Consider the following 22,520-nt stretch of genomic DNA (forward strand, 5'->3'; position numbering starts at 1 on the left):
CTCTGGCCAGTTGGCTCAGTGATAGAGTGTCGGCCCAGCATGTGAAAGTCCTGGGTTCGATTCCTGATCAGGGCACACAGGAGAAGCACCCATCTGCTTCTCCACCTCTTCACCTCTCCTTTCTCTCTATCTCTCTCTTCCCCTCCCGCAGTCAAAGCTCCACGGGAGTAAAATTGGCCCAGGCTCTGAGGACTGCTCCATGGCCTCTACCTCAGGTGCTAGAATGGTTCCGCCACAACAGAGCAACATTCCAGATGGGCAGAGCATTGTCCCCTGGTGGGCATGCTGGGTGGATCCCCGTCAGGCATATGTGGTAGTCTGTCTCTCTGCCTCCCCACTTCTCACTTCAGAAAAATACAAAAACAAACAAACAACAACAACAAAAAAAACACTTGTTAGGGTAAAGTCTCCAATGAACAAGATTTGATTCCCACCCCCATCAATGGTATTTTAAGTGGTTAGTCAAGAAGATCAAGTGAATCTATAGAGAGATAGAACTTGTTTTTGATTGTACTTCTCTACACATAATACCTTTGCTCAGGCAATTGAAGCTGTTTGGATTTCAGTTGTAAATATGAAGGAGTTACACAGTATTATTTCTCAGGTCTAGCAAATATTTATTGAGCTCCCATTTTGTGATTTATAGTCTAAAGAACAGAGAGCAGGAAGTCAATGATCTTATTCTCCACTTGTTTTCTTTGGAGCAAAGGAAGGTAAGATACAAGAGTTCTTCTTTTGGAAATTTTATGTAGCGGTACCATTCACCAACCTCTCCTGCCCTTCCTCCCACCTTCTCTCCGTTCCTTCCTTCCTTTTCTTTGGTTGTGGTTTTTTCTCAGCTTTCTTTTAGGTTAGGTGCATGCCACCTGTCCCCTTGTTTCAACTCCTGTCATTCTCTATTCTTCATGGTCTTTCATATATACATACATACAAAATGCATGTATAAACTGTTTAATCACAAGAATAAAGACCCAGGAATAAAGAGGTTTATTTTTCTTGTTTTGCAAAATTAAATACAAAACAAAACTAGGACCTGAATTTGCTGTTATTTCTTATTTCTGACATCACTGAGACTTTTTATTACTGTGATATCTTGTTTCATAAGTCATTTGGTAGCAGACTTCTTTGTGGCAAAATCAATCTGAATGATGAATGAGGCCACAGAGAATTGCAATATCCATTCGTTCGCATTGGGCTCATGAGTTAAAGAATAGAAAAAAAAAAAAAACCAGAAAAAAAGAAACACTGGAGGAGAAAGGGAGAGCAGAACTGTATGGAAGACAAGAGTTTGTAGATGCAGCTGTGATTCTACTGCAAACAAAAACCAGTCAGCTCCTAACAGCCTCAAAATCAGTGCTGGAGTGAATCCTGGATGCCCAGGCTTTGTGACCTTCAGAACCTTAGACAATGTCGTGACGCAGGCCAGGAGGGCCAGCATGGCACAGGGCAGGGTGAGGGAGAACGAGAAGCAGAATGCCTTCCTGAGGGCTCAATCCTACCCCTGCCCATCTCCTCTACTCTTTAGGTCTTTGTAATACTGCTTCTGATTCCCCGAGTCTTCCCTCAGAAGCTGTTCTCTCTAGTAATAATCGCATCGCTCACCTCCATTTGAATTCTTGGCCGACATTTCAAAATAAAGACTCTGGCCCCTGGAATAGTGCCTGGCACACAGTAGGTATTTTTATCGAATTCATTGAGTGAATAAAAGACTGAATGTATGCATACTGATAGTTAAAACAAGTATTTGTAGCCTCAAAAAAAATTTAAATAATTGGAAATAAACTTAACCAAGGAAGTGAAAGTTACACACACCGAACAGGACTTCTTCCATCAATCTGACCGGCTCACCAAACTCTAACTTAGTGCTGCAGAATTTAGCAGAAGGCTGGCGCTCCATTCCCACCCGGCTTTATGTGGACCCACTATGCGGCTGCACATCACCATCTGAAGGGAACTTCCGTGGTTTTTCATCACAGCCCTCAGCAGACGAGGACCCAGCGTGCTCTTCTTCCCTGCCCTGGTGACCCCTCTGCCTCGCTGGTTTTGTTTGTGTTCCTATTTCATGCCCTGCAATTCAGGCATCAGACGCACAATTCTTCATAAGGGCTTGCCGTATACATACTATATGCTCTTCCTTTCAAAAGTCTTGGAACACAGGTGTCTGAAAGCCTTAGTCTGACAGATTCCGCTTTGCTTCTTTGTAGAGTATATTTGAATGCAAGTGGGTGCCTTTTGTGGCCTTTCTCTTCCTTCCTCAGCTCCAGACCTAGGGGTTTCTGTTAATTGGAAGCCACTACAAATGTAGCTGACACACGAGCCCACAAACCCCCAGGGACACAAAACTCAGGTACGGCTTCCCTCGTTGGGCTCCACAGCTTCCACAGTCCTCTCTATTCTTCGAAGAACTTTTAAAATTTGTAGAGAAAGACAGACTGCTGAAGGCCAGGGCAACACCCATCTGGCACTGACACGGACTGGGAGCTGGCCTCAGATGTCAGCTGCTCGGGAGTCTTAGTGGGTCTGCCATTGACTTCACAGGGAAGTGGGTCAGGAACGCTTTTAACCAGAGCGTCTCAAACTGCAGTTTTCATTTAACTGGGAGGGGTGACTATTAAACATTGATGTGCAAAGCGAGCCTCTGCTTAATTAGCATCGGGACAAAGATTTTACTAGGAAAGCCATGAAGTTAATCAAAAATGAGAAAATTGACAATGAAGTATTTCCACAGCTATTTCTGTGCCTGTAGCTTTTCATTTATGAGAAATATTATGGATGGTCATTTCATGCCTTGCCTACTTTACACTAGTTAATCTGTATTTGGGAGGTTAGCATTCTTTCTATATCTCTGCTTGCACACATGTTTTTATACAACATGTCAGTGTTTGTTGGCTGTTTTGACGTTGAATTTATTTTTTTCACATGCTAACTTTAATTTTTTTTCCCTCATAATGATTAGCTATTTTAAAAGGAAAAGAGATTCTACTTGAATCTTCTTAGAAGCAACACTTCACAAACCACCTTTCTAACTGCCTTTCCTCTACATACTAAATATTTCTCTTAGAGTAGGTACTTTGAGTTTCCACCTTATTCATTGGTTAAAACCTATTCTTTTGTGGAAGCCAAGCTTTTATTTAAAAGATAAATCATTCGTAATTAAAAGATAGAAGTATTTAGTACATTTGGAAAAAAGTCACCAACCCAATTATACTGAATATTTTGTTTGCTGATAAATCATCTTTCACAATCATGTCATGTTGCGAACCCTTTTGTGCAATCAAGACAACATCTCTGTTCTCAGAGCTGTTCTCTGTAAGGAAAGGGCAGCTTGGCTCCATCAGGTGTGACGTCCCTCCTCCTTCAAGGCTTAGATACCCACCCAGCAACCTTAACACAGCCTGCCTCCCGTGGGAGCGAAGAGCGGCCTACGTTCTCGCCAATGCTCCGTGCTCCTCACGTCAGCTGTTGGGTGATCCACTTAAGATGTCAGATCCTTTACCCAAGCCTCACTGAAGGGAGGTGTGCACACAATATGGAATCTCTGAAAATTTAATTCATTCTGACCTTAACTTCATTTTTAAGAAAGTATTGATTCTTTCCACACATATCTAAAACTCAGTCACCCCGTAGAACTGCATAGCGATTTACATTTTACTGGACCTTTTTCTAGGTACAATTTTCTCTCATGTTTTTATAATTCTGAGAGGAAGGTAAAAAAATAAAACAAGACTGGGAGAGTTTGCCGTGCCCTGAACGCACAGGCCTGCCTCCAGTGACTCCTCTACCTTCCGTTACAATGAGATTGCTTTTTAAGCTGGTCAAACAAAGGGATATTTAAAAAAAAAAAAAAAAAGGTACAAGAATAACAATACATTTTTATTCTCCTTAACATTTTCTGGAAATTAAAGAGTAAAAGCGCTATACTCGATACCTTCTATAATCTAGCCAATAGTTCTATCTACAAGATAAGATCTTAGTATTGCTTCTAGAGCCATCAAGTGAAATTCTGTGCCATGTTAGTTTTCCTGGGCCCTACTTTAGTACTTTTATAAAGTACTTGGATTAGATTATGAATCCTTGCTCTTATTTTTCTTGCTATGTGCTATCTGGTTTCCTCAATCAGTAACAACACTGATTTCCCTTCTCACCATTTTATATCAAAATCATTCACACCTCGTTTCTCCATTAATGTTCCTCGGAGTGTTTGGTTCTGACACATCTCACCTAGCATTGATCTGGGTATTCGGTACACAAATCAGATTATTTTCAATATTTGGAAACCACAGTAGTTCCTTTAGACTTTGCAATTAAAAAAAAAACCCACAACATTAGCTTTGGAAAAATTAATACATCCACAAATAGAAATTAGCTGTGCAAAACACAGTCACAGAGGCTATAGGGACTTCATAAATATAGTCTTCACTCCTCAAAACTTACCATTTAATTGTGGAGGTTAGATACACACATATCCATTTTAGCCAATTGTTGATCATTCAAGGAACATGTGTTAAGTGGACTTCGTGCCAGAAAACGTGCTAATTAATAGCTGCAATAATAAGACTCAGTGTTGTGTACTGACGATTTAGTTGGGAAAGGAAACATTTAAATACTAATCACAGCCCCATGTCAGTAGTGTTTTTTAGAAGAGCTTTCTACTTATGTACATAAAATAAAGGAGCAGAACGCTTCAAAAAGGAAGAGGAAGAGATAAAACCCAAAAAGAATCACTAACAAGGATGTCCTATTGCATGAAACCAAGAGAAATATCTTCAACTAGAGTCATCAACAATGTCAGACGTTCTGTGAAGTTTAAGAGAACCAAGAATGGGAAGAGTCCAGGGCCGGAGACCAATTAGGAAGCCCTGAGTGACTCTGGGGTGAGCGGAAGAGGAAGCCAGGTTGTAGGAAATTAAGGACGGAATGAGGAACAAGAAATGGAGGAATTGAGTCCAGAACATTTTCTTCAGTGATTTGGCTGTGAAAGGAAAAAGGAGAATCATGGCTGGTGGTAGAATCAAGGTGTTTTTGCTGAAACACCAACGGACAATTTTATCTATTAAGCAGTAATTGACGTGGCTTGGTTTACAAGCCAAAGTGCATTCTGCAGGCTTAAAGTGAGATCATCAATCAACCAGAGAAGGACCACTGTGAGGCAATCTGCTTTGACTTTTCAGGTTTGAAATTTCTTAGACCAAACTGACAAAAAGTTCATCACTTTGACATATCTCTCTTGCTGTTAATCATCGATAAGGGGTTAGTAACTGATCGATGAAAGAATGAAACTAGATTGTAAATATAGAGGCAACTTGGATATTCAGACTGTGATAACCTAAAGAGAGAAATGCTTCACTTCAGCTCGGATCATTCTGTTAGAAGCTGCTAATATCTCCATCCTTTTCCAGCCTTCTAGTTCTTGGAAACCTGGATTTCTTACTCGTGTTACAGACACAAAGCTACATTAAAATGACCCTCCCTAGCATTCTGGTTGAATCTAGGTTTGGACAATACATGCATGTTCCCGTTCTCTACCTGCTGACTCTTTCTACTTACTGCTTTTTCCCTTTTTATTTTCTTGACTTAATTACATCATTTCACACCCACCACAGGGGAATTGACAAAAAAAAAATTTAATGCTATTTTATTCAATGTAACTGAAAGTTGACCAGAAGAAAACATAGGGGGAAGTTTTCTCTCCATCATCAATTGTCAGAAAATATTATAGACTTCTGCGTTTCGAATTTTTCCTGTAAGTTCAGCAGTTCTGGGTCCTCCTGGCTGGACAAGATATGCTGTTCCAAAATCCATGTTACTAACGCTCCCCCCCCCCCCACCAGATTCTCCTTAGTAATTGTACTTCTTTCCTTTGGGAGTAGCAATAACTCAAACTCTCCAGCTGATTAGTTACTTTACCAGGAGTGAAACATTTAATTAACCTGGCTCCCATCCGCTAACAACAATAATGAGTTTGCTTCAACTGAGAAACACCATGTTCCACTTCAGACACTTCATTAAATTTGGAATTGCCACCCATTTATGGAGTTCTGAAAAACAAACATTTTAAGAGTTAAAAAAAAAAGTCTTTTCAAAAGTTTTATAACTTAAACTTCTTTTTACTTGAGAACACACACATTTAAGACCACCCATCACAGAATAATAGCTCCCTGGGTTTATGCATTGCCTTTCCACCAAAGAAGTTAAATAACTTGGTTGAATGGTTTTCAGTCTCTTTGCTAATTGAGCTCATTAATGAATAATGTCAGTTATATTTGTATTCTGTCTTTAAAATGTTGGTTTCCATTATTTTCTTTTAAAATGCATCTTTTTATCTTCAAACATTGAGATATGATCAATTTTCATAACTCAGTCACTTATACAGAAATGGATGACAATTTGACATCTACAAAATGGTCTATGCTTAAATGCTTTATGGCTCTATTCTTTCGATCTTTCCCCTAGTAAATCTGCCTACAACGGAATGGGCATTCTTTTAAATGGGACACGTATGAACACAAGCAATGAATTTAGCATTCAGTGTAGTTCCTTTTTGGCTGAATAGCTATATTAATTTCAGTGTGAAAATTCCAAAGTCATATGATATGACTTTTTGTTTTGTTTAATGATCAAACATTTTCCATGTAGCTTTTGTTTCCTCAAGTTCAACAGCCCTCTCAAGTGACTACATCTATTAATCCAGCAAGTTCAATAAATAACTATCATTTATCAACTTTAAGAACTTTTATATTGGGCCAGATGTTACATGAAATAAAATAATAAAAAGTTATGACATTTTCCCTCTCTGGCCATTTGCCTTAATGGTGAATAATATAGAAAACACTTTATAAAATACATACCGTTCCAGAAGTACAAAATACTCTCAGTATTTAAAGAACTTATTTGTAGACAATAGCATAAAAAACACCCTATAAATCAGTAATATAGACTCTTAGCAGGGATCCAAAGATTAGATTTTGTTTTATGGAGTTACTGGAAAAGTCATTTCAAGAAGAGAAAATCAGCCAGGAAGCCTGAGAGGCAGGAAGGGGGTCATTTATTTGGGGATCTACAGATCACCCCTAACCTACAGATGCACCAAACACAGCCAGAAGAGACTCACAGTTTTAGCATCTAATATTTTCATGGGAAAAAGTGAGAAAACTGAGGCATGAAGAGATGAACTGATGAATACAAAACTCTCGAAGCCTTTTGGTGATTGAGCCAAGATGGAAGCCACCTCTTGTGACATCCAGCCCAGGTCCTAGTCTTCTAGACCAAATTTAGTTAGTCTGTGGGACAGACCTAGGGAGCTATGATATGTCCCATAGGAATGCCTGACTTATACTTAATATTTAATTCCTTATCAATGTCAAAATGTGAAAAAACATGACATTAAATACAAATCAGAACCCGACTTTTCCATCTGAGGTATTCAACAGGAGGAAATGGCATTTGTCCTAGTATATTTCATGTGTATAAAATTAAATACAACTGAGGGAATCTTGATTATTTTTTTTAAAAAAATAGACTGTTGTAGCTTTATTTCTGAATTGAAACTGTGTCTGCATTTTATAAATCTAAAGTAGAGAAGCTCCTTCTTAATGGAGAGAATTGCTGATTAAATTGCTGACAAGCAATTGCACTTAAAGATTCAGCAGCCAGAGAACATAAACATGAGGGATAAACACGTCTGCCTGCATCAATCAAAGCCAGCTGCAGTCTACCCCAGAAAGGTGAGCAATTATTTATGAAATTATGTCTTCTTCAGTGAGTCTGGATTTCAATCCTAGGAGCAAGCGAATGAGGAAAAACAATGTCATGGTCCCAATTAACCAAGAAGGCACAAGGGTTTTCAAAATCAAGGGATTTTACTTATTCGCTAGTTAACCTCACCATCTTGAAAAAAAAATTATTTAGCTTTTAAAATAGTAATAATTAAATAGGCCAGAACTGTAGCCTTTAAAAAAGATTTTAAGATAAATGCCTGATTCTGTCAACTACACAGAAACACAAATCCAAAGACAAAAGCGGCGCTGCTTAAAAGCTTCCTGCACAGGGCGTCCCTGAGCTTCGGTTTGTTCCGCCAGATCGGTTTCTAGGTTACTGATGCTGGAGCTCTCAGGCCCTCGGCTGCGGTTTTCAATCCACGGAATGCTTTTTTCTCTTGGGGGAGCCACTGGCCACCAAGTGACTGCATCGTTGTGAGCAAGATGCCAGCAGCTGAGGACAAAACAAAACCCTCCACCCCTGGAGGCAGAACTATCTATTTGGTAGCTCAGTACTGAAAAATCTCACAGAACAAGGAAATGTATACATATGTCCTTAAGTTACGCTCAGAGAGGTAAACATGCAGTCTCTTTGCTCAGGTCATTAGGTGATTCCAAGGCTCACCGGGAGACCACGGGCCTTCAGAGGCCATTCAGAATCCTGGGCTTACAGAAGAGCCCGGGGCAGTGGCTGTTCCGGAGTGAATTCTGGAGGGTGCTGAAAGCTCCTGCATCCCCTTCCCAAATCCATGACACCCATTATGTAGTCCAAGCGATTTAGGTACAAATCGAGCTTTCTCTTAGTACACAGATATTCCTGGGAATGATAACCCTAGGAGTCATTAGTTTGATAATAACTACTACATGTTCATGGCAATAGGGAAGAGGCAAAGCTGGAGAGGTTAGCCCGCTTTTTCCTTCCCCATTCCTGCTCAGCTCTGACTTTCACAGGAATGAAAAGGAAGGAAAATAAATTCCTTCATTATCTTGTTTGCTGAATTTTACTGAAAAAAATATTTTAAATAAATGAAACAATGTGTAGATTCTCCTAGAAAATAACATTCATTCCATGTTTCCCAGGACAGCTCAGTTCTTTTTTTTTTTTTACAGACAGAGAGAGAGTCAGAGAGAGGGATAGATAGAAACAGACAGACAGGAATAGAGAGAGAGGAGAAGCATCAATCATCAGTTTTTCGTTGTGACACCTTAGTTGGTCATTGATTGCTTTGTCATATGTGCCTTGACCGCGGGCCTTCAGCAGACCGAGCAACCCCTCGCTCAAGCCAGAGACCTTGGGTCCAAGCTGGTGAGCTCTTTGCTCAAACCAGATGAGCCCACGCTCAAACTGGTGACCTCGGGGTCTCAAACCTGGGTCCTCTGCATCCCAGTCTGACGCTCTATCCACTGCGCCACCATCTGGTCAGGCAAGACAACTCAGTTCTTTTTTCTTTTTTTTTATTCATTTTTTTATTATTATTAATTTTAATGAGGTGTGTTGGGCAGATAAACTATATTATGCTCACTTTGTTAAAGATGGCATTGCCCACATAGAAGCCCGTTGCCCAGGTGATGGTATTGGTTGCCCTTCTTGTTTGAGATGGACGTGATTATATTAATGTGTGTTGGGGGCGGGCTGTGGGCAGGCAGGATCCTTGTAGCTTGGGGCTTGGTTTTGGGACTAAGCCTTTCCTACCCTTTTTGATGTGGGGTGGTTTACTTCCATGAGGAATCCCATTATGCCTCAGATAAGTGACTTTGTATCAGAGACTTCCTTGTTTGTATATTGGATTAAAAGTTTTGGTTTCTACACTATAAAGTGGGGCAGACTGGGAGCTTGCTCTCTCTTGGTTCCTGAGATTAGCATTAGAGCAGAGCAGAGAAAGGCCACGTGGAGGAAGCCAGGAGAAGCAGCCAAGATGGAGGAATGCTGAAGGAGAAGCCAGTTTGTGCAGAGTTTGTACAGAGAGAAGGAAGGAGATGGGGAACAGAGGTGAATAAGTCTGGTGAGCTAGAAACCTTTGATTCTAGGAAACTCGGATAAGTCAGTAGCTTTGTGAGCACTGAATAAGTGGGTTTTGGAGCCCAGTGTGTGTTTCTACTTGCCCACCGGGTGCAAGCTAGGATTAAAGATAATGGTCCACCAGTTCTTGGCTTCGTTGTTTCATTACCATCTGTCTGAATCAAATGAGAACCTGCATGGGCCAGGCGGCTGTGATGGAGGCCATGCCTACTAGCTTTACAGGGTGACATTGATAAATCAGGGTACATATGTTCAGAAAAACCATCTCCAGGTTATTTTGACATTTGATTATGTTGCATACCCATCACCCAAAGTCAAACTGTCTTCTGTCACCTTCTATCTGGTTTTCTTTGTGCCCCCCCACCCCCGTGGTAAATGACAGCTCAGTTCTTAAAAAGTGGATATATCTGGCCATCTCAGATATGAATCTGAGAACATCCTTCAAGAATGTCTTTCAAGACTTCATAAAGGGGTTAGAGCGGCCTTTGAAGGTAAAGGTCACAAAGTCCCTACAGTGCAGGTCAAACACTTATATGAGATAACAGTCTCTTCAGATGAGTTTGGTGTCTGGTTTCTTGTTCCACAATTCATTCACGGTGTGATAATACAGTGAGAAAAAGACTGAAAGGGGACTGGGAGAGCGGGGAGGGGAAGGCAGGCTATATGCATCCATAAAACTACTGGAAAAAAGGGAGGAGGAAGGAAAACCACAACAAACAAACATAAAAATTTAAGTAAATTTAAACGATATAGCAATAGAGGGCTAGTCAGCTTGACAGCTTCTAAGAGCCCGTGAGGCTATCCCAATATAATCATAATTAAGCTATCGATATTGTGTCACTGCATTGCAAATGACAGGGGACAATGATAGTCACCACTGAGTGAGGCTTCCCTGTTTAGATCACCTTGCCAAACACTTCACGTCCATTAGCACACAGGAGGCCCATAGTGGGCATGATACAATGATCACAGCAATGATTCTGAATCATGAAGATGGCTGTCTGATGTGGGCACACTCTTCTTTTTTTCCTAAAAATGGGATAATAAGTAAATATAGAAATATATTTTAAAAAATTCCTTCCAAAACCGTTCTTTTAACATTTCCATTAGTAAGAGTAGGTTGGATCAGAGAAAGTGTGGGGGTAGAATTTTAATTTTGTTCTGTTTGCGTGTTTTTGAGAGATGGTGGGTTTCTGCGTTTTTTAACAAAGTAAATGGATCTGACTTCCATTTATAAAATGTATTTATATCTATAATTATAAAAATCTAACCTCTAAAAGTCTTAAATGGGGGTATTTTTAAAAGACTGAAAATAAAACAGTAGCAAACTGCGTGTCTATTCACAGAGGATGTTGTTGAGTGACGGAGCTCTTTGGCGCTGGCAGACCACCTTCCGCTCTTCTTTCTCTCACAATGCCGGATGAACGGGCTTGCCTCATTGATTCCCTTTGCTCCTTCTTTACCCTATTCATGACCTAGGTGTTCTCTTTCTCCTTCTCTCTCCCTTCTTCTCTCTCTAAAAATCAATCAATAAATATTTTTTAAAAAGTAAGAAAAAATGCTCCCTAAAACAATGATTTAGAAAAGTATAAAGCTTGACTAGGCAGTGGCGCAGTAGATAGAACATCTGCCCGAGATGCTGAGGATCCAGGTTTAAAACCCCAAGGTCCTTGGCTTGAGTACAGGGTTGCTGGCTTGAGCATGAAATCACAGACATACCTCATGGTTGCTGGGTTGAGCCCAAGTTGCTGGCTTGAGCAAGGGGCTACTTGCTTGGCTGCAGCCCCAGGTGAAGGCATATAGGACAAGCAATCAATGAACAACTAAGGTGCCAAAACTAAGAGTTGATGCTTCTCATCTCTCTCCCTTCCTGTCTATCTGTCTGTCTGTGTCTCTTTCTATCTCTTGCTAAAAAAATAAAAATAAAAGAAGAAAATGGTGAAATGAAATGAAATTAATTCATAGTCTGACTCCATTGTCTTATTTTATCTCTTCCTGTTTTCCTATCCCCATCAAGAATTATAAGCTTTTTGCCCTGACCAGGCAGTGGCACAGTGGATAGAGCATCGGACTGGGACGCGGAGGACCCAGGTTTGAAACCCCGAGGTTGCTGGCTTGAGCGTGGGTTCATCTGGTTTGAGTAAAGCTCACCAGCTTGAGCCCAAAGTCACTGGCTTGAGCAAGAGGTCACTTGGTCTGCTGTAGCGCCCCAGTCAAGGCACATATGAGAAAGCAATCAATAAACAACTAAGGAGCCGCAACAAAGAATTGATGTTTCTCATCTCTATCCCTTCCTGTCTGTCTGTCTCTATCTATCCTTCTCTCTAATTCTCTCTCTGTCTCTGTCAAAAAAAAAAAAAAAAAAGAATTGTAAGCTTTTAAGATACAACATTATTAAATTAGGTGTCTCTTCTATAGATTATTAAAAGTAAAAGGGAAGGAATAAATTTTATTTGACATAGATTTCTTAAAATTTAAACCGACGGTAAATGTGCTTTAAACTGAATACCAGAAAATTATCAAAATTGACTTTTCCAGTAAAGCAAGAGGGGTATAGAGAATAGAAATACTAATCTTACTTTTATTCCTGAAATGTAAAAAATACGACTTGAGACTCAGGAGTCGTGAATGATAAACTACTTCATATCACTTACTCTGTCCCTACGGTATCAGCAAGCGTCTGCAAATCCTATCTGGCAAGAGTGAGGGGCAGTGTTGCATCACTGAGATACTGCACCAGTAATTATAGGTTAACTCTCAGTTATCACCGATTATGGATCTACTTTTTGGATTACAGAAAGATTCCGGGAGCCCCTCTGATTTTGTTAGCATCTGATAGTGTCTACTTTCTTTCAGAGTCCAAAGTACACAGCATCAGATTATTCCCTCGTGCTATCAGCATTTTTCCTCCCTTCCATTTATGTAAAATAAAATATTGAAGTTAAAATAACTCAGGGCATGCTCTTTCTCTGAAGAGTTGATACATGGATAACAGCACACGGGAAGATATTCAATCCTCGGGACCCTAAAGGCTATAAAGAGCCTGGATGAATTCTCCACATACAAGCTTTGTTTCAGAAGCATACATAGCTCATTTTGGAGTCAAATGGAGAAGTCTGTGACATACAGCACATAGACTGATTCTAACAGATGGATTTTTCTTGAAATAACTTCATTAGTTAATCATTTCTTTCACATATACTTTTTCTGGCTAATTGGTGTAGCTGTCAGCTGGCGCTGCAAGGAGCCTCCAAAGACACTGGTAGGTAAGAAGAAAATCCACTCACTTCACCAGTTCTATGAGGAAACCTCGATTAATTTCACCATTATAGATCTGAAAGGGAATAGTTTTTCTTAAATATTTTTTCTTCACCTTTTCCCAAAAACCTTTTATTTGATCTGTATTAAAACCAAATTTATTATCTCTGAACAAATTTAAACTTTAATAAATATAGATCAGGGTTTCCCAAACTTGCGTTATTGACTACTGACAATTGACATTATGGACCAGATAATCCGTGTGTGTGTGTGTGTGTGTGTGTGTGTGTGTGTTCGCGCGTGCACGCGCCCGTGTGCGTGTTGTCCTATGCACTGTAAGCCGGTAAGCAGCATCCCTGGCCTCCACCCACAGGATTTCAGTGGAAACCCCAGTTCTGACAACCACACGCTGTCCTATGCACTGTAAGCTGGTAAGCAGCATTCCTGGCCTCCACCCACTGAATATCAGTGGTAACCCCAGTTCTGACAACCAAAAATGTCTCAGACATTTCCAAATGTCCCTGGGGCAAAATGGCCCAGCTGAGAAACATTGTTCTAGAAATAAGTTGTTTCGAATTTTTAATTCAATTCTTAAAATAACTTTTAAAATATTGGATTATACACATTTGAGTATATTTAACTCAGGTATGTCTAACATATAAACTGTTGCCTTTTAATCAAGTAAATAAAATGTTTTTTGGGGGGAGTAATTATTTAAGCAGCTAATGCTTTCATATATCTCTCTGGGTGAAGAAAAAAAGTAGACAAGATAAGTGGTTGGTAATTACCAGTGAATGTTAATTATCAGAAGAGTGTTGTCATCATCTTCATCATCAAAATTATTAAGGATTTCACCCTGGCGGGTTGGCTCAGCAGTAGAGTGTCGGCCCAGTATATGGAAGTCCCAGTTCGATTCCCGGCCAGGGCACACAGGAGAAGCACCCATCTCGTTCCCACCCTTCCCCCTCTCCTTTCTCTCTGTCTTTCTCTTCCCCTCCTGCAGCCAAGGCTCCATTGGAGCAAAGTTGGCCCTGGGACTGAGGATGGCTCCAGGGCCACCGCCTCCTGCACTAGAATGGCTCTGGTCACAACAGAACAACGTCCCAGATAGGCAGAGCATCGCCCCCTGGTGGGTATGCCGGGTGGATCCCGGTCAGGCACATGCAGGAGTCTGTCTGTCTGCCTTCCTGCTTCTCACTTCAGGGGGAAAACAAGTTATTAAGGATTTCTTTATCTTTAAGGAAGAGGTGCTCAGTGTGATTGTATAAATAGATAAATAACAAAACTTGTGTTGGGATCATTTGAGATATAAGTGATAAATTATCAGCTTAGTTGCCTAAGGCATTTTTAAATAAGGGAAACTGGTATAATGTAATGAAATGGACATTGTGAAAACTGGCTCTGTTTTAACTTTACTGTGTGCTTATCGAGTGATCTGGGGCTCTCAATAGGATGAGACGTTCAGATGCAGACTTTTCCTGGTCTTTAAAATTCAGTGGTAAATACAACCTTCACCACCTGTTTATCAATCACTTAGTGATTTTCCCCTGCTGTATGTATGGAGGAATGGGGGAAGAGTACCATAAGAATAAGATGTTACCATTACTTTAAAAGGGCAACAGCGAGCCTATTCCAGTTTAGAGTGAAGTTCAGAATATAACAACATAGACTATTGTCAACAAGAGAGGATCATTTATTATGTTAAAACAAAAGCACTAATTTCCTCCCAAATTCTTTCTAGCAAAGGTTTTCCAACACAGATTAGCTCAAACAGGCTTTTCGTATGAGAGAAATTTAACATTTATCAATTTCATGTTTGCATGTAAAATTTATCCCTCCATATCAAGATAGTTACCTAAACATTTCGGTGTCTGTTTTCTTGGTTTGACTTCCCAGAGCCACTGTTAAGAATTTAGATTTTCCACTTTATTTTTTTAAAGCATTCTCCCTTTTACACGGATAGGTGACTCTGTGTAGATTCTGACCTTGGGTTCTAGAGCCTACTATTTCCTTCAGCCCGGGAGAAGACAGCACCTTTAGAGTTTTCAACTAGAAGGACTAAGGATCCTGCCCTGTCCACATGCGCTCTGCGCGCCTAAGCGCACCGCGGACTTGGAAGTCACACCCTGTCCCCGGGAGCCCCGCACACCGCCTCACACTTACTCTCTGCGGGCTCCTTAGACTTGCGGCCGCTGGACGACTTCCGCAGCAGGCTCCGGCCGGAGGTGAAGAGGCTGGTGAGCTCTTCCAAAGGGCTCGTGGGCGTCCTGGAGCGCGAGCCGCAGGGGGCTGACCCGTAGGTGTTGACGGCCGCGTTGACCATCTTGCTGCTGTCCTGCGACAATGGCCTGCCGGTCGCATGAGGCACTGAGGGCGAGCTCCTGGACAGGCTGCCAGAATGCACGGCGTCGTAGGGGGGCGGCCTCTTGAGGCTGAGGGGCGTCAGGGACCTGCCCATGCTCACAGGGGACGGGGAGGCCGAGTGGCTCTTCGGGTAGCCGTGAGGGGACTGCGTTCGGTACAGAGTGGACGGCGGGGGAGGGGACGAGGACAGCACGGACGCCGCCGTTGCCGCAGGCCCGAGGGCCCCGCTCGAGTCCTTGTCCAGTTTCGGGTGGCTGGAGGTGTGAGGGGGCAGCGAGGATGGCGACGCTCCGGCCTGTTTCATGTAAGACACGTTTTCCAGCACGGGCAGCTTGGTGACCTCCAGCGGGGTGAGCGGGGACTCGTCCGAGTTCGGGGAGCACTGCACGGGGGCCGGGGGGAACACCAGCAGGGGGGGCCGGTGAGACAGCAGGTTGGGGAAGGGAGGGGGGATGTCACAGAGCAAACCCTTGGGAGTGCAGGGCCCTGAGGACTTGGCCAAGTCCAAGTCAGGCACCGTGGGCGTCGCACACTGCGAAGAGCAGCTGTGATGGTCAAGGTCACATCTGGAGTCTTGGCCCAAGTCGTCAAAAATGGGGTATTTCATTTCCTCGTAGACGGCCTCGCTCTGGTCGTCGTCCTCTCTCCGGAAGTCTCGGAGAATGTTCCCCACCATCTCGATGTACACGGGCTCCTCCTCCTCGGGGTCCCCCGCGGGGCTGCCCACCTGCGACAGCGAGGAGTCCCGCGGCAGCGACGTCCTCCTGGGCGCGTGCTTCCTCATGTACGTCTCATCGAAGGAGGTGCTCAGCTGGGTGTTCGGGTTGCGTTTCGGTTTCGGAGGAGGGATCTTCTTTGAATATTCGTCGCTGTTGGGTCTTGGTTTAGCCGAAACTAAAAAAAAATAAAAATAATAATAATGAGAGAGGGGGGAAAAGTGACATCGATGAGTACAATGGGAAAGTTTTCAAAAATGATTTGCACTTGGGTTTGCAGTTGTACACTTTGGTGGGAGGGGTAGTCGGCTTCACTCCTAACTTGAGGCTTAGAATAAAAATCAAACTAAAGTCGAATATTTCCCATAGGTAGAATAATCTGATGACAGAATGATAGTAATATAATTATCTTCAAACTAATGTTAACAACCCAGCACTGGTAAATACTTTAAAACCAGGGCTATTTGTCCTATCACAGAATTTCTAAATAGAAACCTTCAGAGGAAACATTTTGGCTAACATACAAACATAAATTTCATAAAGTTTGATCTCCAAGAATTAAGGGAGAAGCTCAGGGAAAAAAAAAAAAGTCTACAGTTTCTGTTATCACAAATTGTCACACAAATACCACGAGGACTGAGTCCTTTTAATGATGTAGCTATGGCACATAATCACATCTGGCTTTCATTTAGGATAAACATGTCCCAGCGTGCTAGACTTAATCTCTGCCTTAGTTCAGATAATAAATTCTATAAAGATGGGTCTGATACTTCAGGGGAAATGGATGTGAAAATCTTATGAGCCTAGACAAGTTAATCTTCAAATCTTCAGGTATTGTTGATTAGGGTGTATTTGTCTGTTTTTGTTCCTAAGATCTCTTATGATATCCCAAATGCTATCTTGGAATGAATTGATATTAGATATGTTGCCCTGACACATAATAAGATCGAGAATTTTGCCAGAGAATAATCCCAAAGATGATGTGTCAGCTTCAGGGATAATTTTTGGAAACTCACAGATATGTGGACCAGGGCATCCCACATCCCACAGCCTGCTGGAAACACCCAGCCCCACCATCCCCATGATGAAACATAAACTTCTGACACCATACAGTGGGTGGAACAGTCTGGCAACATGTCTGTGACTGAAATTAATTGTTTAACACACAGGGAAGGTACTGGAGTCTTGTTATTATCTCATTATCTCATTGTGTTGGTATATGATTACAGTGATTATCGTTATGCAATGTGGCGGAATGTAGTTGCTCATGGTAAATGGTAGCATGTAATGGAAGTTGACAGCAGAGCTTCCAGGTGTAAAACTTGGAGAAAATAACAGACTTCTCTGTAATTGGCAAACTTAAGGAAGGAGGGTCTCAAGGAACAAATCAGAAACTACCCTTGTTTTTTATCAACCAGCATACTTAAGACACAGAAACGGCTCTAAAACTTACTAAAGGAGAAGTGAAGATTAGTTAGGCAGCTGCGTTACACATCAATCGTGCCTTCAGAGAAAGGGAACTAATCAAATATTCTAGAAGTGACTATGCCTCTCACTTTTCTAGGTCATGCCTGCTTTGAAATATTCACTTGCATTGTGCCCATGATGTTGACTTTAGTTACTATAATCAAACAATTTTTTGAATTGAAGGCTTTTAATGAATCTAGATGTTTCCCTTGACTCATATTAGAAAAAAAACTAGATGTATATTCCAAGGGTTATAACAAGAAAGTCTTTTAGTGCCAAAAGTGGAAAGTCTAGAGACATAATGGGGTGAAAATATCCAGAGAATTCTTTGGGAGGGACCCAAAGTGTGGACCAATAGCTCTTTTCTGTATCTCCTACTGGTTAAAAAAAATTTTTTTTTTTTGAAATCTATTGTAAATGTTAATTTTCACAATGTAAATAGTCATCAGATTATATACAAAAATTTCAGCTTGGCCTGACCAGGCAGTGGCACAGTGGACAGAGCCTTAGACTGGGATGCAGAAGACCCAGGTTCAAAGTCCCGAGGTCTCTGGCTTGAGTGCGGGTTCATCTGGCTTTAGTATGGGCTTGTCTGGCTTGAACGTGGACTCACCAGCTTGAGCGCGGGGTCACTGGCTTGAGCGTGGGATCATAGACATGACCCATGGTCGCGGATTGAGCCCAAAGGTCGCTGGCTTGAAGCCCAAGTACCTGTCTTGAGCCCAAGCTCACTGGCTTGAGCAAGGGTCACTCGCTCTGCTGTAGCCTCCCCCCCCCCCTTCCTCGTCAAGGCGCATGTGAGAAAGCAATCAGTGAACAACTAAGGTGCCGCAATGAAGAGATGCTTCTCATCTCTCTCTCTCTTCCTGTCTGTCTCTCCCTCTCTGTGACTCTGTCAAAACAAAATCAGCTTGAATAAAGTAAAATTATACCTCCTTGAACAAGGTGGACTTAGTTCTGGAGGGACTTTGAAAGAGTCAGGACTTTGTAGAACAAATGTGCACCCAGACTTGTCTTCTCAAGCGTGTTTCCTGCCATCCTCCGTCTTGGCATATCATTCTAAGCTGAGTAATTTATGCTCTGGAGACACATTGGCCTTTGACTGTTGGGTTCTAGGGGTTGAATGGTGTAGTGCTGGAGAGTATCCACAGACAAGTCTGAAGAGCAAGGTGCTCTGAGTACGGAGGGTTAATCTAAAGCTAAGAATTCATGTGTGTCCATGTGATGGATAACCCCTTTGACTGTTGGGTTCTAGAGGTTGAATGGTGTAGTGCTGGAGAGTATCCACAGACAAGTCTGAAGAGCAAGGTGCTCTGAGAACGGAGGGTTAATCTAAAGCTAAGAATTAATGTGTGTCCATGTGATGGATAACTTTATTAGATGGGGCCAATTATACTTCGAATAAAATTTTCATTTATCTCCATACTTTTTTCCTTTGTTTTGTTTAACCCTTCATTAAAGTCAGACATTCAAACTTAGGCATTCCAACTTCGACTTGGGTAGTTGCGTGGAGAGAAATACTAATAAGATAGGCAGAATTCAAGCATCTATTGATCCCAAACCTGGGTACCAGCGCCGCACTGAGGCGAGGCCATAACCTAGATTCCCAGCTAGTAAGGAAGTCATTGGTTGCTGGAAATAACATGGTATTCACAGATACATCATCCTCATGAACAACTCTGAAGCCCACATCTGTCTTCCCACATTGATTAGAAAGCGGCCTTTGGAATGAGCAAGATCAAAGCTTGGGTGGCATTCAAAATGTCAGCAAATTCGATTCATTTTGTTTGCCAAAGATACAGAAAAAAATGAAGTAAAGACTCTTCTCACTTATAAAATGATTTAAGAAAGAGAAGGTTCTAGTCTAGAACATAATGTAGTTAGAATTAAGGTAGAACAACTAGTCATCAGGAAGGGATTTAGAGAATCCACTTGTACTGTGAGGATCATTTCAGTGACAATCCAAGTACAGATATTGTCTGACAAAGGGGAATAAAGTATAATATGTAACTACTTTTTTTTCTTTATTTTATTAATTGAATTAGGTGGGATGACATTGGTTCACAAAACCATACAGGTTTCAAGTGTACAACTCAATATAACACCACCTGCACACGGCCTCATGCAGCATCTGCCCCAAGCAAAGTCTCCTTCTGTCCCCATTTTCCCCCTATGCCCAACCTCACCTTCGCCCCACCCCCCTTTTGCCTCCGGCTAATGCCAGTCTGCTGTCTGTGTCTGTGTGTTATGTGTGTATGCTTCATGTGACTCTTATGGTGACTCTGAGATAATCAAAACAGACAGTTGCTGTGAACTGAATTGTGTTTCCCCTAAGTCATGTTGAAGCCCTAATCCCCAATGTTAGGGTACTTGGAGCTGGGATCTTTAGGAGATAATGAAGTTCAGATGGGGTCAGAAAGGTTGGGCTCTCATCTGGATGGGATTAGGGCCTTTGTAAGAAGAGACACCAGAGGCCCTGCCGGTTGGCTCAGTGGTAGAGCGTCCGCCTGGCGTGCAGAAGTCCTGGGTTCGATTCCCGGCCAGGGCACACAGGAGAAGCACCTATCTGCTTCTCCACCCCTTCCCCTCTCATTCCTCTCTGTCTCTCTCTTCCCCTTCCGCAGCGAGGCTCCATTGGAGCAAAGATGCCTGGGCGCTGGAGATGGCTCCTTGGCCTCTGCCCCAGGCACTAGAGTGGCTCTGGTCGCAATAGAGCGACACCCCTGAGGGGCAGAGCATCGCCCCCTGGTGGGCAGAGCTTCACCCCCTGGTGGGCGTGTCGGGTGGATCCCGGTTGGGCGCATGCGGGAGTCTGACTGTCTCTCCCCGTTTCCAGCTTCAGAAAAATAAAAAAAAAAAAAAAAAAAAAAAAAAAAAGAAAAGAAAAAAAAAAGAAGAAGAAGAAGAGACACCAGAAAGTTTGCTTGCTCTAACATTCTCCTCACCATGTCAGGGCATAGCAACAAGGCACACAGTTATCCCCCTTGCTTCTATCTTGATCTTGGACTTCTGGCCTCAAACACTGTGAGAAAATATACGTCTGCTACTTAAGCCAGCCAGTCTTTGGTAGTTTGTTAATGGCAGCCCAAGCTTACTTCGATAACTGTGCATTTACTGAGTCCTACCAAAGGGCCCGTAAAGTGAGGGAGGAGCACTCACTTTAATTTCTTTCTCCGGAGCTGGAGTACCTTACTTGGCTTTGTGATTTTAAGAATTGATATGACGCTTTCCCAGCCTTTTAAATGCAATTTTCTCCTTTCCTTCCCTACACGCCCTCAGCCCCTGAAACCATCCCGCAGAGAGCACCTTACAGCTGAATACAGAGGTGGCTGTCCCAGAGAGCCCCCCGGGAGCCCCTCCCACCACCTGGCCTGTCCTCAGGGTTTTATTTTCCCAGTCTGATGCTGCCACCTCGGAACTGTGCCCTGGCATTGGCTCCTTCATTCCCACCTGTTTTCTGAGTGTTTCTTGCTCGCTGTTGTTTGCTTTGGCGTACTGACGCCTCAGTCCACTCCGTCCTGCTGCCCGCCAGGCTGAAGCAATTCTCCAGCCACCCTTGCCCAGAAAAGGCTTCATTATGTGGACACGCTTCTCCCCTCTGCCCCTTCCTGTGCGCTGAAAAGGGACTAATGCAGACAGACTCATATAATTCAAGCACATTTTGTCTCCTGTTCCTTTTCCTTTGTGCTGATCCAAATTTGAAGTGAGAATATTGAGGATTATTTAGAGAGTAAAGTGTTAAGTAAATTACAGATGATTGGGACACATAAATGGATTCATTTCTTCAATCTTGGAACACTTTTTTTTCCCAAGCATCATCTACTTCCCACTCCTTACCCCCTTTACAATCTCCTGGTTCTCTCTGGATAATCAGAGGAGGAAACAATTTCTTTCCTCATGAACTGATTTTTCTCTCCACCTACCATTTATCAACTCCTTTTGCCTTAGTCCAAGTACTGAATAAATAATTTAGGGACGGATAAAAATTTAACTGTCACATATGCTTTTTTTTTTCTTCTAAAGTTGGAAACCGGGAGGCAGTCAGACAGACTCCCAAATGTGCCCAACTGGCACCCACCCAGCATGCCCACCAGGGGGCGATGCTCTGCCCATCTGGGGCGTTGCTCTGTTGCAACCAGAGCCACTCTAGCGCCTAAGGCAGAGGCCACAGAGCCATCCTCAGCACCCTGGCCAACTTTGCTCCAATGGAGCCTTGGCTGCAGGAGGGGAAGAGAGAGACAGAGAAGAAGGGCGGGGGTGGAGAAGCAGATGGCTCTTCTCCTGTGTGCCCTCGCCGGGAATCGAACCTGGGACTACTTCACGCCAGGCCAACTCTCTACCACTGAGCCAACCAGCCAGGGCACGTATACTTAAAAAAAAAACAACCAAAAACAATTTAACCCATATTAAGTAAAGTCTGAAATTTTAGGCAACATTGTCACATAATTAAGTATACTTTAACCTCACTCTGCTGAATTAATAATTAAAGAAAAGTTCATGTTTAAGAAGATATTTATTTAGAAGTTACTTAAAGAAAAGTCATATATATATGACTTATATATATATATATATACTAAAATACTACTAATAAAAGACAACAAAATTGCATTTCAAATTTTAACATTCAACCATAATATAAGGTGATTTTTATTTCTATTGAATGAATTTTAAATTATTTCTAATAAACCCAAAGATAGAAGTGTTCTGTTCATCTCCAGAACACAAATTTTAATGCTTAAAATAGTATAATGACAGGTGCATTGACTAAGCAAAAAGTGACACTTTTGAAATGAGCTATCTGGGAACAAAGGTTATGCATGGTTTCAGTCAGACCCAGATGATCTGTATTTCACAGTTAATTTTGAAAATCCACCATGTCCCTTGTCAACCTATCCTTCTGAGATAAATTTTTCCTTATTGAAAAAGAAAAGTGCAATT

General features: G+C 42.1%; 1 protein-coding gene across 2 annotated transcripts in view; it reads right to left on the reverse strand.

Moving 5' to 3' along the window:
- The window catches only part of NYAP2 (neuronal tyrosine-phosphorylated phosphoinositide-3-kinase adaptor 2), a 242,131-nt gene that overhangs the window by 68,156 nt on the left and 151,455 nt on the right, over window positions 1-22,520 (reverse strand). For both annotated transcript variants that reach the window (XM_066281080.1, XM_066281081.1), the window contains one exon: window positions 15,199-16,293. In XM_066281080.1, the coding sequence (XP_066137177.1) occupies window positions 15,199-16,293 (1,095 nt within the window). The remainder of the gene's footprint in view (window positions 1-15,198; window positions 16,294-22,520) is intronic.

This window comes from Saccopteryx bilineata, chromosome 5 (genome assembly GCF_036850765.1).
Source record: "Saccopteryx bilineata isolate mSacBil1 chromosome 5, mSacBil1_pri_phased_curated, whole genome shotgun sequence".
Lineage (NCBI taxonomy): Eukaryota > Metazoa > Chordata > Mammalia > Chiroptera > Emballonuridae > Saccopteryx > Saccopteryx bilineata.